The sequence below is a fragment of the Fukomys damarensis genome, unplaced genomic scaffold, assembly GCF_012274545.1.
Source record: "Fukomys damarensis isolate Sample0158 unplaced genomic scaffold, DMR_v1.0_HiC HiC_scaffold_15, whole genome shotgun sequence".
NCBI classification, from domain to species: Eukaryota; Metazoa; Chordata; class Mammalia; order Rodentia; family Bathyergidae; genus Fukomys; species Fukomys damarensis.
The window spans coordinates 16050108-16065686 of record NW_022900927.1 but is presented as its reverse complement, the minus strand read 5'-3'; the positions used below and the strand labels follow the sequence as shown (position 1 = coordinate 16065686).

Below are 15579 nucleotides of genomic sequence, written 5' to 3'. Positions count from 1 at the left end.
ATGTCAGGGCAGGCCCGGACGTGTTGAACAAAGAAAATTTCAAGTAGGGAGTTTCCCGTAGCAAGTCCAGCTTGACCCACAGGAGCAAAATTTCTTTGCAAAATTCGCTTTCAAAGGCAAGCCATGGAATCCTGAATTCCTCTCCCCAATAGCCTACCATAAAATGTAAAATATTACTCTTCTGTCTTTCTTTATGAGTCAGCCAAAGAGAAATTATCTGACCTACCTCGTCTTGATCATAAGACCCTCTTGTTAGAAAGGATCCTGCCTGGTACCCAGGAAGAAGAAATAGCTCATGGAATCAAAGGGACAGTCCTTGCTTGGCTTCCCCTGCCATCCTGCTGCCTTTAGATCAGAGCCTTCATGTTCAGTCACAGTTCTACACAGCTGTACATTCTTCATCAAATTCAAGCATAGAAACATTCAGCTTCTGGGTCTCTGGGTTTTTCTATCTAAAGGCTCCACGTCACTTTTTTTTGGGGGGTGGGTAGTGCTGGGGAATCCAACCCAGAACCTTACACATGCTAACTAAGCATGTGCTCTTCCGGTGAGCTACAACCCCAGCCTCCACTTAACTTTAATTATATGAATTGGCTAAGCTTTTCCCTTGTTAACTTGTCTTTGTTGTGGCATGTCAGCCAGGACCTCACAGTGGGCAGAACTTGTGCATATTAAATGAGAGGCCTCTGACCAGTAATCTGTCTTCAAGTCACTGTTGTTAAATGAATGACTTGCACTAAGGAGTGCCAAAAGCAATGTCAATTAAAGAAAATCTTAACAACACGGAAGTGTCAAAATTAAATCTGGTAAAGGTATTTTCCTCAAAGACAGACAAAAATAATTTATAATCACTTTATTTCTTTTTCAAAATACATATGAAACAGTAAAATTATATTTCAAGTGCTTTTCCATTTTCTTTTACAAAAGTAATCATAAACTATACTTCATAACAGCTTTGAGGTTTCATTGTTACATAATTCATCTGAACCTGACAAATACGTTCACACATCCTAAAGAAGACATTGTAAAAATACTGCCAGTGTGTAATATCTTCTAAAGGTGGTTGCAGAACATTTGTTCTAAATAATACAATTATAACTGTCAAGTTTCACAAATGGCTGGTTACCATGTACAAAAGCCAGAAACATGAATTTCAAAAGATTTTAAAATTTCTGTTCTATGATATGGAAGTCAAAGATACTGATTTGAACAATGGCTAAGTATTAAATCACAAACTTGTAAAAAGTCACCTTGTGAACAAAGACTGAACGGTACAAAGAAAGATCAAACACGCTGGATCCAAAATATTTGATGCCATGCATGAAATGAATTTTAGTAGCTCTTGCCAGTATAGAATAACTGCCAAATATCTTTTCGTGGGATACCAGTGGTGTCATCACACGTACAACAGGAAGCAGTTCCTTTCTATTTTGACTTTGTTATCTTCCTTCTGAAAGGAAGATTTCACTTGTGTTCTGTAATTTCTCCTTATGCGCAGACTAATCTACTCACACCTCTTAGTTGGAAAGGTCAATAACAAGTTAATGTTAGTAACAAAACTTCAATAGTGGACTCTGTTTATGAAGGAGACTATTTCACATATTGGAACTGTTCTACTCGCTTCTTATTTATGCAATGATTGGATCTAAGACACTTCACTCTGGAGACTACTGTGCTCTTTAAATGGGAAGTTTAAAGGGTAATTTAAGACAAAAAGCCTAGAAATTGTAGTGAAACCCATGAAATGATCTAAATAAACACAAACAGAAGGAACCACGCACTTCTTATAAAGAAAGAACATTTTTTCGTTTGTACATAATATTAGACATTATAGTTATTTTGGGGTCCACAAGCTTTATTTTATAGTGAAATAATAGTAAAAAATAATTCCCAGTATTGATGTTTAAGAATAAAGAATTTTGTAGAGGAAATGACATAAATATCCAATAAGCTTCCAACATTGAACCTTACTTCTATGAGAATTATTGACTCACATCTATAATACGCACTGATATTCAACAAATCTTATTTGTGGTACTGTGGATCACACTCAGGGGCATTCTCCCACTGAGCAACTCCCAGCCTTTTTTAGTTTTTATTTTGACACAGAATATTGCTAAGTGTCCAGGTGGGCTTCAAACTCAAATCCTCTTGCTGTAGCCTTCTGAGTAGCTGAGATTACAGGCATGGCCCACCAATCAATTGCTTTTAAGGGAACAAAAATGATGAAATTGAATGATTAAAATTTGCCACCCTGAACAGTTCATAGGGTGTTCCTTGCACAGCAGATGCTTCACAACAAAACTTCTGAATAAAACAGCTCAGTTTTACTCTCTGGTGCCAAGATCAGGCAGTTTGTCTCTTTAAGGAGGGTTCTCAAAAGTTCAGATGAGATTTCAGAGGGATTTATTAGAGATTTGTGATTAAAATATTTCCATGTAAATATATCTATCATATTAAGCCCCTTCTAGTGTCTCAGAAGGGGTAAAAATAGAATTAAATTATTTCCTCCTGACAAGAGTATATTTGCATCATCTCGGGTGTAAATAAGCCCATCCTTTCTTTTAAATATGTTTGGTTTATTTTTTCAGTCACTGTTTCTAGTATTCAAAATGTTTGCACCTCAGCCTTTGATTCAGTGCTTTCTTTTCCAAGTCTCCACAGCATGATGTTGTCATGCTACCAAATCAAACCTCTGTGTCTTATTTCCACAAGGAACATGGTAAAAATGAAAATAATTTTTTTACTTTGTTGAGAATACACTTGAACAAAATATCCAGTGCCACTGTTCAAATACACATCTTTTTTGTTTAAATGTTAATGGCAGATAACAAGTAATTACCAACATATCTTTAATTAAATTACTACATACTCTAACAGAACATTTAGGAAACACAGAAGTCTTTTAATGAAACAAAATTCTTACCTAAAAGGCTATCACTGAATAACATGCTGGAAACAACATTTTGTTTAATTAACTTTGATTCCCATGTACGGTACAAATTCATTTTCTTGTGAATAATAAGTCCTTAAAGCAGATTCAGATGAACAATATCCTGAGCCTTGTCACTGAGGAACTATTAAATGCTGTGTCATGGAGTTTTTCAGAACAATGTTAGAGGATGTACTGTACATTAAAAGTTAAAATACAAAACAACTTCTTGGTTTTGAATCTCAGTATCTTTATTTTCATATGCTATAAAATCTTTGCCTAACTACCAGCTATGTTAATGCTTTAAGTTGCATTACTTTCAGCTCCTTTGTATCCTTTGGTGACAATAGAATTTCAGCCTAAAAATTATAAAGGTTAAGAACAACTAAAGTATCCCAGAAGTTGCTTTAAGACCAAATTGTGAAAGACAGAGATCTCCACCTTTTCTTTAGATTTATAGAGGCTAAAGGCTTTCTTAAGTCCTTATCAACCCCAGTTTTTTTCTTTTTTAATTATCAGGTAATCATATTACCTGGTTGTAATTACCAGGAACATTGCAACAAAAAACAAACCAAAATACAAAAACCAGATCAACTCCATCTCATGAACACAGATATTCTTAAATAACATCAAGTAGTCTTTTTGCAAGGGTAAATTGCCACGTGTTTACTGTTAAGATCTTGTATCCCTTTATTTGTAACTGTGTTTGGTTATCCTTGTAACTCATTCTAAAATGGGCCAAATTTGGCCTTGTGGATAGGAAGTTTGAGACAGGAGTGGAAGTTTGACTTTTTTGTTTTCCAAGTAATAGTTAAATGATAAGCTTTATGAAACTAACAGCTCTCTATTAAGTGCAAAATTTTAAAATGAGGGAAACCTTATACGAGAAAAAGTATAGTTGTTAAGGGTCAATTAAATATCACAACCAAAAAGGTTGAAATGTATTTGCTTTAATATAGAACCTGAGTCAGTATTGATCAGCTGTGATTTCCCTGCAGTAACCAGAACGTGCAAAGTCCCCGCAACTGTTCCAGAAAATGTGTGGCTCTGACCCACAACACTCTGCCCCTGGCACTATCCCTAATGCTATTTGCCATTGGGCAATAAATATATTAATATGGTGAATTTTACATGTACAATAAAGTGAGCTGTCAAGAAAAATATTATTAGGAAACTAGTGAGAAAAAGAACAACTGTTCAGTTTTGTATAAAGATTATATAAAGGTAAGATCAACATCAAAACCCCAAAATTGAATGAAGGTCAGTGTTGTTACACTAATGAGTCAACACTTGATCTTTTACATAGGCTTATCTCATTTAAGTCCCTGAATAAGTCCCTGAAATTAGGTATTTATTACGTACCTAAACTACAACTTCCTAATGTGTCAATACTGTCACTGAAACGTGATATCCCACACAAATTGGTGGAGGACACTTCTAACATCAAACCTTATTTGAAACACTGAAAACATTTCATCATCACTCACAGGCAGAAAGACAACCTACATGTGTGTGGATGTGTAGAAGGAGAGTATGTGGTGTTAGAAGAGGCAGGACTGCATTTTCATCATATCAGCTGTCCTTTTTAATGGTCACACTTGACTTATCTGGGGGAAACGGCCCTCATGTAGTACATGAAATATGAGTTAGGAATTTCCTCTCTTTAATCTCTTTTGCAGGATTAACAAATACTCTGACATTATGAGTTTCTTCTAATCCTGGAGAAAAAGTTTTCAAGTTTCAAAAATTATTTTAAAAACATTAATCTGTAATCCTCACATTCAAGTCATCTTTTTTCCCTCACAAACATTGGCTTTTCACCTTAGTAAACAAAGACAAGCACAAATTTTTGAGGATGAATAAGAAATCCTTAAAGTTTGTTTTTGGGTGAAAATGTATATTATACTCACTTAGGAAATAAATTTGCTAATTTACTTTAGGATATAGCTGTATCTACTAATAAAACCACTGTGTCCAAAAAATGTCCAAGAGTTTTGTCTTTGTTTGACATTTTTTCTCGCATTAAAATAAAGAGTTAAAGGGGCCGGGGGTTTGGCTCAGTGGTTCTGCCGCCTCCCTCTCAAGCACAAGGACCAGTACCAAAAAAAAAAAAAAAAAAAAAAAAAAAAGAGTTAAAAAAAAATCAGTTGTCTTCTTCAGTCATTTCACCCTTATAGCAAATGGTTCTTTAAGCTTGCTAAGGTAGCCAACTATTTTCAAGCAGGTCTCTCCTATTATTTAAAGGGAGAAACTGTTAGCTATGAAGAGTTGTTTCCATTAGGATAGTACAAGCTTTTTTGAAAAATGTGAGGCAACACTATGTTTACCTTTAAATGTTAATGAGTAGAATATTTACATCTTAATTAACAGTAATTCCATCATCACGCCAGAAGACAAAATTTCAAGGCTTTTAAGGTTTCATTTTTTATAGGGATAAGGAATATATAAAATTTTCATAATTGAAAATGTTCTCATTCTGATGAATTTGTTTTCATATTTCAAGTACAAATTTTCTTGCTTTTTCTGAAATTATTATTTTGGAATAAGGTTGAACAACGCACCATCTATGATGCAGATCTCTAAAGTAAGCTTGGGCAAATTCAATACAGATATCTTCCAACAATACCTGAAAATGAGACATTAAAAAGTTGACCTGATTTAAAGAAAGTCTGTATTGTAAAAACATTTGCATAGTTTTTACATCTAATAGCCTGATCCTCCACCCTTGTGAAGGAAAATGCCTTTCATGAAAGAATTGGAGGTCTGGCCTTGAAAACTAATTTGTTTATTTGTATTAAATTTTGTGGAAGCTATTTATGGTACATTTCTATAGTTCGTTGGAAAATAAATCACACTTTTTTTAGGAAAATCTTCAATTCCAGTGATAAGTTTCTGAATGGTTCTGAGTCACTGATGGTGCATATTACTAAGTCACAAGGAGCACAGACTATTTGGTGGGACCTTTGGTGTCTGTCAGTGTGATTTGTCAGAAATCCAGGATCTGTGTGATAGCTTCACATCACAAAATAGACGCCACAAAACTTGAGTACTTTATAAACACTTAACGAATGAACTTCTGACTCTATTCACTTGGGAACATCAATACTGCACATAAGATTATCAGAGTTTTTAAAATATCAGTTAACAATGCAACAGATGTCTGAGCGAATGTGAGAGACAATATTAAATGGTTGCTGGAAGAGTTCAACCTCCACTTTCCAGCTTCTCACTATTACTTGAATTTTTACTCAATATGATTCTTTAAATTTACAGACTTATCTGTATTTTTTAAAGAACAGGTTGAGAGACAGAGTTTTGAGTTTGGCAGAGTCAAGTCTCACCAAGAAAAGAATATGCTGAGAATGAAAGTAAAACTATCATCAGATAAGCTACATTAATGTGAACGTTGAAGGACTTAGTGCTTCATATGTAAAGGTTAAAATGTTCATTAAAGTTTATATAGAACAGTGTGTACAACTGAAAACGAACAAGTTGTAACAAAAGCAAAACCACACATGTGATACTCTACTTTATACAATAGCAGCATAAGCTATATTTAATTTTAAATGTGTATTGATTCCTTTTTTTTTTCAAAAAAACTTGTTTCTTTGCTGATGCAAAGAAGTACATTTCCCAACTCTCTTTGTGCTAATAGGCATATGACATGAAGGATAAAATGCCTTATGTAACTAAGGAATATTCATATTCAAGTAAACAGTATTAAGATGTTCAAAGTTTAAAAACAGACACAAAGGTAAATGAAAAAATTGCATGTAAATTTGTTCATTTCTACGAATATATTTTACGTGAGGAAATCAAACCTTCTGCTTTTCTTTTGTGTTCCTGATCCAAGGAGCACATGGACCTAGGTGCTTATTACAGGGTCTTACATGGGAGGCATTATGGCGTGGAAGGTGGTTTCGGAGATGAACAGGATCCTTGACTATCAAAACTGGTCGCCCGGCCAGGTAACTGAAAGACAGTAAGTTTTATAATGTATTATCTCGTGCATAAAATAGCCCAGTAGATAATTCTTGCTCCCTTGTAATAGTGAATATTCACCTACCATATAGCAGTCTGAAGAGAAGATACATGTAACTCCCTACCTCTTCAGGTAGGCTGAGGGCACACAAATAGTCAGAGGGGTACACAGAGCATGGTACACATATGGCACACAGAGGCACTCTACGGCAAATACGTATGACAACAGAATAATTTCATACTGCATGACAGAGTTTTAATGCTTTTGATAAAACAATGGCTTACTGTATTGAAGACAGCTGCTGGGTAAGAGCAACAAGAGGTTTTACACACACATTGCACTCCATCTGCTACAAGGCAGGAGGCCATCCCTGCTCAAAACACTGGGGATTGAATCCAGGCACTGCTGAGGTATACCCCGGCAGTCTTCTAGTTTCTATTTTTGAGACAGTCTCACTAAGTAGTTCAGTCTGGTATCACACACTTGTGTGATCTTCCTGTTGGCACCTTCCTAGGAGCTGGGATTACAGATGTTGGCCACCGTGGTCCCGGGCTCTCGAGGCGATTTCAAGGAGAATGAATGAGAGGAGAAGGACTGAGTTTAGGGAGGTGGGAGCCCTAAATGAGGATGACCAATTCCTCATGATCCTTAAGTGTTTGTGTGTATTTAAAAAGTTTAATCCTTAGAATAAACTTTGGATTATCTAGATAGTATTAACCAGATCTTCTAAAGGATAGTTAAATCTGCCTCTTTAAGTTACCCAGCTCCTGAATAATCGTTCTTCTCTCAAATTTATCCCTTCTCTGACACGATGACTTACTCAACTTTCCCCTTAGTGAGAAATGCAGGCAGTTCTTACGTCTCTAGTCCATACAGTGCATTTGACCAATGAATGCGGCAGTAGGGATGGAAAGAAAGGAGCCATTTTCTGCAGGAAGTATATTTACGTAGACTTTCAGTCCTACTAGTTCTCTGATACTCACTTAAGAGAAAAATATCTCCCATCTTTTTGTGATGCCCATATTGTAGCTTACTTACCTCCCTGAGCATCCTATTTGGACTGAAAAGTGTTCTCCTGGTGTTCTCTGACACAAACACACGTGAATTCCATAGCTCCTGTTCATCAGACAAATGTATAACTGCTTATTAAGTAGTTATCAAAAATTAATATGCCTCAGGTTCTACAGCACCTTTCCCCACATCCATTACAATTCCTGCTCATATGATCTCATTTCTCCCTTCATCCTCCCATGCAGGCTGCAGGGACAGTGACCTGTCCAAGAGGATACAGCAGAGGGACAGGGGTTGCGTTCAGTGAAGGCTGCTGTCCGACCAAGATTTCACTTTCCTGTCTCAAACCTTAGGATTATTTTCACGTTTCTAATGTAAGAAGCAAATAAAGATGAGAAGAACTGGGAAAGATAGTAATTATATGACAAGCAGTAGATAATATTTTACACAATAGCCACTGTTGACGTGAAATGAACTTTTTCAAGACTTACTGAGCTCTTCAGAGAGTATGCCTGACTCTACTTACAGAGCACTCTAGAGGAAAAGTCCATGCGACTGGGTCTCTCTCTCCCTCCCTCCTTACATTAAATTATGAAGTCAGATAAAAACTCGGGACATTCATATATGAAGAGATGCCAGTGAAGACAGTTCACAGGTCCGGACATTCAGTACTCATCAGATTTTCTCTATATTGTCTTTAGTAACACAGCCAAGGTCATGTTCTAGTGACTAAGTTGAAATTAGAACTTGGTCCTACTGATACTTGGTTAAATATAATGTGCACTCTCTCCCTTTCTTCAATCCAGTGCCTAGTGCTAAAAGAAGAAGCAGGATCTTACCCATGGGGAGATGGCAGAAATGCCACTCATCTACTATACTATGTTTTTGTTACTGAAATACATAAAATCCTTCATCTGCTACTTGTCCTTCTGTGCACCTGCATTACCTCTCAATTCACCCCATCATATAAATTACTTACATTGTGACTCTTCAGGAGGCTCCTGATAGTGTCTTTAGGAAGGAAAATCATTCAACCTGATGACATTCATTTTTCCCTGTACACTGACAACTAACTTCAGGACTAAATATCCTCATGGAAAATTGGTACTGCTACTTGCTCTGGCTAGGCGAATATTAACAATAATTGTAAGGGCTAACATTGTACCATTCCATGTACTAGGCACTTAGTGCTCAGCATTTATTCAGCTTTACTTTGAATTTACTATTACAGCATCACTACAGACACTGAGAGCGGTAGAGTAACTTCAGCAAGATTCCACAATAGTCACACAGCAGATGCAGGTCTTGAAATCAGGTAAGTTTATCTCTCAGTGTGCCTAAAATGCGCTGGCTCTCCCTGGCTGGAGTCAGAGCAGGGCAAAAAAGGGCAGTGTTAGGTGATAGTATGTCTCTCTAAGGATTCTTAAGTGGAAGAGACTTTAGGTAAGGTGTCTGTCTTCACAAAAAATAAAAGCACTAAAATTTAGTTTCCAATTAGCAATAAACTAGGTTCCTAGGTTACTAGTCTCCTCCATTACTCAGTAGTATAAGTTTTCAAGTCATGTGAGGAGAACGATCTACCCCAGTGTTTATGGCTAACTGTCAAAAAAATCTGAAGACCAAGCTGGGTGTGGTGACACACTTAGTAACTATAGATATTCTGGAGTCTGAGGCAGCAGGATTGCAAGTTTGGGACCAGCCTGGACAATTTAGTGAAAATGTATCTCACAATAAAATTTAAAAAGGGCTGGAGATGTAGCCTGGAGCTATTTACCTGTGTGGGTTCAATCCTCAGTACCACACATGCAATAAAAGGAAGAAATAAAAGAAGGGAAGGAAGGAAGGAAGGAAGAAACAAAGAAACAAAGATGAAGCCCAGAATGTACAGTGGTTCTAAAAACTCATGATGTATACAAAACTTGGCCTAGTGTAAGACACTGTGAGACAAAAGCAGGAACAATTTTTTAAACAGGTGAATGCATAAAATATCACATAAAGATGAGCAGATAAGTAACATTTAAGCAACTGAGGTGGCAGGCATGGATGTGGAGGCAGGGTGGAGGTGTGGGCATGGAAAGCTCACCTCCAGCAGGGGGTGCCAGTGTGTGATGGGCTTCCGGTGGTAGGCCAGCATCTCATTCCAGTGGTCGCGCCCAAGGCCCTCAGCGTCCAGACCTGTTCTGCACACTCCTATGACCTCATTGTGTCCCACCCTAGAATTGGGAGAATATTATGCTTTCATGTCCAATGTTTAAAATAGATGGGACCTCACATATATTAGAATTTCGAGCACATCATTAAACACTAGCTGTTTTGATTCTGTACATTACAGAGTCCCGGCCCAGCATTTGTGATTCCACTCTCTGCGGCTTTAGAAACTCAATGTCAATCAAGATTCAGAAATATGAAGCGAAAATTCCAGAAGTAATTAATAAGGTTCAAATAACTTTTAGTGCAGTATGCTGTTGTAAATTTTCAAATGGTATTATTAGTTGTTAATCTCTTACTGTGCTTATTTATAAATTAAATTTTATTATAGGCAGGTATGTATAGAAAACAACCATAGGACACACAGGGTTTCTGATCAAATGAAAGATCTTAATAAATATTACTAAGGAGCATCAGCAGTCCAAAGTGAATTTGTAGAAGAAGCACACAAACTGTTTTGGTACTCTGCAACCTGAGCACATTCCACAATAATACAAATAGCATACATGTGAAATAACTCCTAAATCCTTTCCTACAGGATTCTTTTCCCCTTTGGAAGCAGGCCCATTATACATATATGCATTGTCAATCGAACCCTGTCCTTTCTACATGGCCTAATGTTTTATGACAGTGTTTAGGGTTCATATAGAGAGCACAGTTCCCACTTTCTTGCACAGAAGAGCACACAGTTGGTTCTAAATGATACATCAGTGTATGTAACTGCTGGTACTATGGTTAAACAGCACAGAGTTATGCTCCGTCCCATGCATTTGCTGTACTGCAAAACAGAACTATACAGGACCACATTCCTCTTTTCTGTTCATGTTCTGCTTTCATAGAAACAAGTAAAAAACACCAATAGCTAATACATTTGAGAGTTTATTATGTGCCACAGTGTCTGAGTGGTTTAAATGTACCGGCTGCCATGACCATGAGACGAGCACCGCTGTTATCTCAATAGGCAAATAAGCTAAACATTTCGCAATTTGAGCACATCTGAAACCAACAGAGTCAGGCCAGGACCTGGCTGTGTAACCTGGTAAGAGGCAGAGGCAGGAGTTGAGTTTAGGCAACAGACTCAAGGATGGGTGCCATACTTGGCTTCTCGGGAACAGAATGCAATGTAAAGGAATCACGACAGTTATTTGACAGACTTCGCTGTAGAGACTTTTGGCATAATTTTAGAAGCTTTCTTTATTGCTTTCTTATCACTAATGCAGTTTTGTACTTAGTATAATTTCTCTCAATATGAAATTTCCAAGACAAGCATATTTTAGGAGTGATTTTTTTTTTAATCAGCCTATTTTATATTTTATTAGGATTCCTCTTCTCAACATTGCTTGGGTGACAAACGCTCGATCGTATCTACCTGTACATATTGCTGTGAAACATCAATAAATGTAACTGATAAAGCAAGGTAGGATTGCTGATGAAAATATTTAGAACATTTTGAGTTTGAAATGGAAATGAATTTGAAATTGTTTTCTCCATCATTGCAAAATAGTTTTTCTTTGATACTGGCTTAAACAGATAGTGTAAGTCAATATGAAAATTATATTTTCTGTCCCCTGCTTGCTCTGAGCAGAGCGTGGCCCGAGAGTCTCCCTGGGCTATAGGGTCCTGGTTACTACCATGACTTAAGGGAGCAACCCAGTATGTACTGTATATGCACTGTATATGTACTGTAGTATTTTCATCCTTAAGAGAAAAAAAATGAGGCCCTGTATTTGCGCTGAGAACTTGGTATTTGAAAGATACAGTATTCCTTTCTGAAAAGTTTTAAGTACAAAAGTATGGGCTGAATAAGAGATGGGAAGCTCAGTGGGACTGAAGGTCAGAGGCAGAAAGGCTGAAAGCCGAGAAGTGCAGGGTGCTGTCTGGGCTGGGTGGTGAGCAGGGTGGGGTGAGGAGCAGACTGAGGGTTGCTGCAGATAAGGAAAAGAGGAGGGCAGGGGCCAGAGCTGCAGGACAAGGACCACTGAGGAGTCTGTGGTTTATTTTATGAAAAGGAAAGTAAGTCAAAGCGTGTGAGCTGGAAAGCATCATCAGAGAATGTTTTAAGACTGATGTGAGCGCGTCACAGCTGTTCCCCCACAGACTCTCTTCACTTTCCATTCTTCATAAACATTGCTCAATTGCCAGGACCCTATTGTGGCTCTGCATTATGCTGCTGTTTCACAAATGGGAAAAATGAGTCCCAGGGATGATGGATAGCCCTTTCCCGTGGCTAAACTGTTCAGCCTGGCAAACAACAAGACCAGCATGTCTCAGCCTACCCGGGACAACCTGTGACTGTGATCTGTTATTGCTGTGAAAAGCCCTTTGGGTGGCGTTTTCTATAGTGGATTCCATACCACTCTGGACCGGGTCTCATGCCTGCCCCAGGTAAAAGATTAGACGAAAAAGATTTTTAAAAAATCCCCAAACTATAACAAAACAATGGACTATGAAGTCTTATCCCCTGCTCCAATATAAACTTAAGTGGTTGGAGCAACAAGGAGCTAGAGAAGCTGACTGTAACCTGCACACATCTAAACTTGGCTGCTCCTCCAGAGGTAGAGGGGCCCTCACCTGTCGTAGTCCATGACCGCGATGGACAGGCTGACCTGATCCACATTCTCCGGGGGGATGTCGAAAATAATGGCCTCATTGTAGACAGGGTTTAGAGTATTCTTCTTTATAGTTGTTTTCCTTTTCTTTAGTCTTCTACCCTCACACATCAGAGAGACTTTGACATAAGGGTCTAGGAGTGGGGAGATAATTTTGTTAAAATGACAATGTTCGTACATGGTATAAATAAAACTTGTATTTAGTATTATTAGCTTTAAATTCAAATGACTCGTTTGAGGGCAACTGATTCTCTAGGACTCCTTACTTTAAAGGCAAGAGATTAATCCGGATGAGTATCAGTTTGATTGCGCTGTTTTAACTACAGGAGAGGAAATTACCTAGTTTATGGAGAGCTAGTCCTGAACTGTCTGTTGCATCTTTTGCCATACCTATGTGAGGAGTGATTTATAGGGGATATAATCCTAATAAAGAGGAATAATTCCATTTGGGTTACTTTTCTTTAGGAGGATTTAAGACGAGAAGCTTGTGAAAGCTGGTACATAAACAAGTATGTGCAATCTCAATGAGTAGAAATTAGAAAGGAAAAGCTAAATTACACTTGGAATTTTCTTCAATTGTTACTAAACGACTGTTACTAAACAAGGTACTAAAATTAGACATATTTTTGGTATGCCTGATAAGGCATTTGGATTGCGTGACAAGGAGTTTGGACCGAAGAAAGGATCACTACAAAACATTTAGTAAATTGGATGTGATACAAAAGGTAGTACTTGTTTTCTGACGTCCACAGAGAAGGCTCTGATGTAACATCATGGACATGTGAATGGAAAAAAGACAAATTTAGCTGGCTATATTTTCATGTGCCCAAGGCATCAAAGAGTAGTTAACAAGTCCTGTCCCTACTCATTTGATTCCTTCCGCCTTACTCTTACTATCTTCCATCTCAAGTAGAAAAGCCGTTAGAGTATTAGAGAGAAATTACACTTTTAAGGCACCTTGTGACCATGGGAGTGCACCCGACAGTTAAAACCATCAGTTTCCTGCCCACCCCCAGCCTTCCTCCTGCCACCCGCTCACGACTGTACCACACCTCCTTTCTCTGTTCCCATAGTGATATATTTTAATTCCTCGATGAATAATGGTAATATTAATTTATTAAGTCAGTACCTTTTTGAACTCGAGAAAAATGTATCTTTGCATTTCAAGAGCACTTCCATCGAGGAACCAAAGGTATCAGACAGCGGGCAACAGCATTTGTGAAGGACAAGGGAGCAAAGTGATGCCCGTGACTCCTATTTAATTTTTTAAATCACAGAAGTGTGAATTGAGGAGGAAGCCCAGTTGGGGAGAAGGTTTTGTGACTGAGCATGCGGGCCTGAGAATGATGGGAAGGAGGTACAGTTTGTCCTTCGCTGCCCTCATCACTCCTCTGGCTGGGCTTCTCTGCTGGTGACAAGAATAATTTGCTGGCTTTTTAGTTGATTCACAAGCCTGTGGTGAGGATTAATGAGGAGGTACGCTCAGGCACAGGCTCCTCCACCGAACAGCTTCGTATTAAAAAAAAAGAAACACAAAACAGCAATCTTGCACTTAATTACACCTTTAATGCTGTTTGCTTGTCTTAAAATTTGATCTCTTTTGATACAGGGGAAAAAGAGTAGAATAAACAGTAATTTGCAGAGTACACTGTTTAAGTTCTCCAATACTTACCCAAAAGTTTTCACCAAAATAAGTGCTGAATGTGATGGCTGTTCTACATTTATCAATACACTCTGTTTTATAAAATTGAAACATATAGGTAATTCATGACATAGTTCAAAATATGAAGATGTCAGAGACAGATGTACAATACATAAGTCTTTCTCCTCTCTGTTCCCATTCTTTTTTGCCTACCAGTTTTTGTGCTCCTTTATTTCTCTATGCAAATATTGGCAATACGAATGAATGTATGTTCTAAAATTCTCCATCCATCCACAGACAGGAGTAGGATACCAGTACGTATTTTTGTGCCTTATAGATCCTGGAGCTCTTTTCACATCAGAACTTAGAGTTCTATGTTGCTTTTCATAATGTGAATTTAGCTTCTTTAGTTATGAAGAAGAACAAAATTATAGATCCTCTTCCCCAATGTCATCCTTTACTGTACCTCCACTGTTATTTCTTATTTAATTCAACAAATAGTTACTGTCCTCCCTATTCGTCCCTTGTCATTTTTCTTCCCCAGCACCATGCCAATGTTCCCATAACAGGTTATAAATAATCTTCCACAATTACAGGGATTTAAATGAAGGAATAAGAGGTATGATATGGATGTATCTCTTTATTAAAAAGTTAGTACAAATTTCCTTCAAGAGTTCCTTTAAGAACTTCAAGAGGCATTAATTTAGTTTGCTGTTTCTTTAGTCGGAAAGGGGGCAACAATGCAAATGCCTATGGTGGAGGATGGGGAGTTAGTTCAGTCGTGTTGCTGCCTGCCTTGCAAGCACAAGGACCTGAGTTCGATCCCCAGAACAAACAAACAAACAAACAAACAAACAAACAAAAAACCCAAGTGCCTATGGTGGTCTTGGAACATGGTTACTCCTCTGCAGATCAAGGGAGGGAAACAGATGAAATCTAAACATGTCTTCATATGGCCGTTGTCCAAAACTTAAAGTCTAAGAACTGCTTTTAGAAACAACCAACTCATTGACACTGAGGGAGTAGACTGTAAATTATTATTTCTGAGATAGAACTAGATCAATACAGAAAGAAATAAAAAAATAATCAAGTTAACCTCTCTAATGGCCAGTGATGTTGGACATTTTTTAATATATTTATTGGTCATTTGTACTTCTTCTTCTTCTTCTTCTTCTTTTTTTTTTTTTTTTTTTTT

The 15579-nt window shown here is 37.6% G+C and overlaps 1 protein-coding gene across 1 annotated transcript in view; it reads right to left on the bottom strand.

Annotated features, from left to right (window-relative positions):
- Positions 1–5353: 5353 nt before the first annotated feature.
- Positions 5354–15579, bottom strand: part of Syt10 (synaptotagmin 10) — a 104436-nt gene continuing 94210 nt past the window's right edge. Inside the window, exons 6-9 of the mRNA XM_010629776.2 lie at positions 12705–12876; positions 10009–10138; positions 7953–8030; positions 5354–6904 (exon numbers count right to left, since the gene is read on the bottom strand). Coding sequence (XP_010628078.1) covers positions 6833–6904; positions 7953–8030; positions 10009–10138; positions 12705–12876 — 452 coding nt within the window. The 3' untranslated portion in view covers positions 5354–6832. The remainder of the gene's footprint in view (positions 6905–7952; positions 8031–10008; positions 10139–12704; positions 12877–15579) is intronic.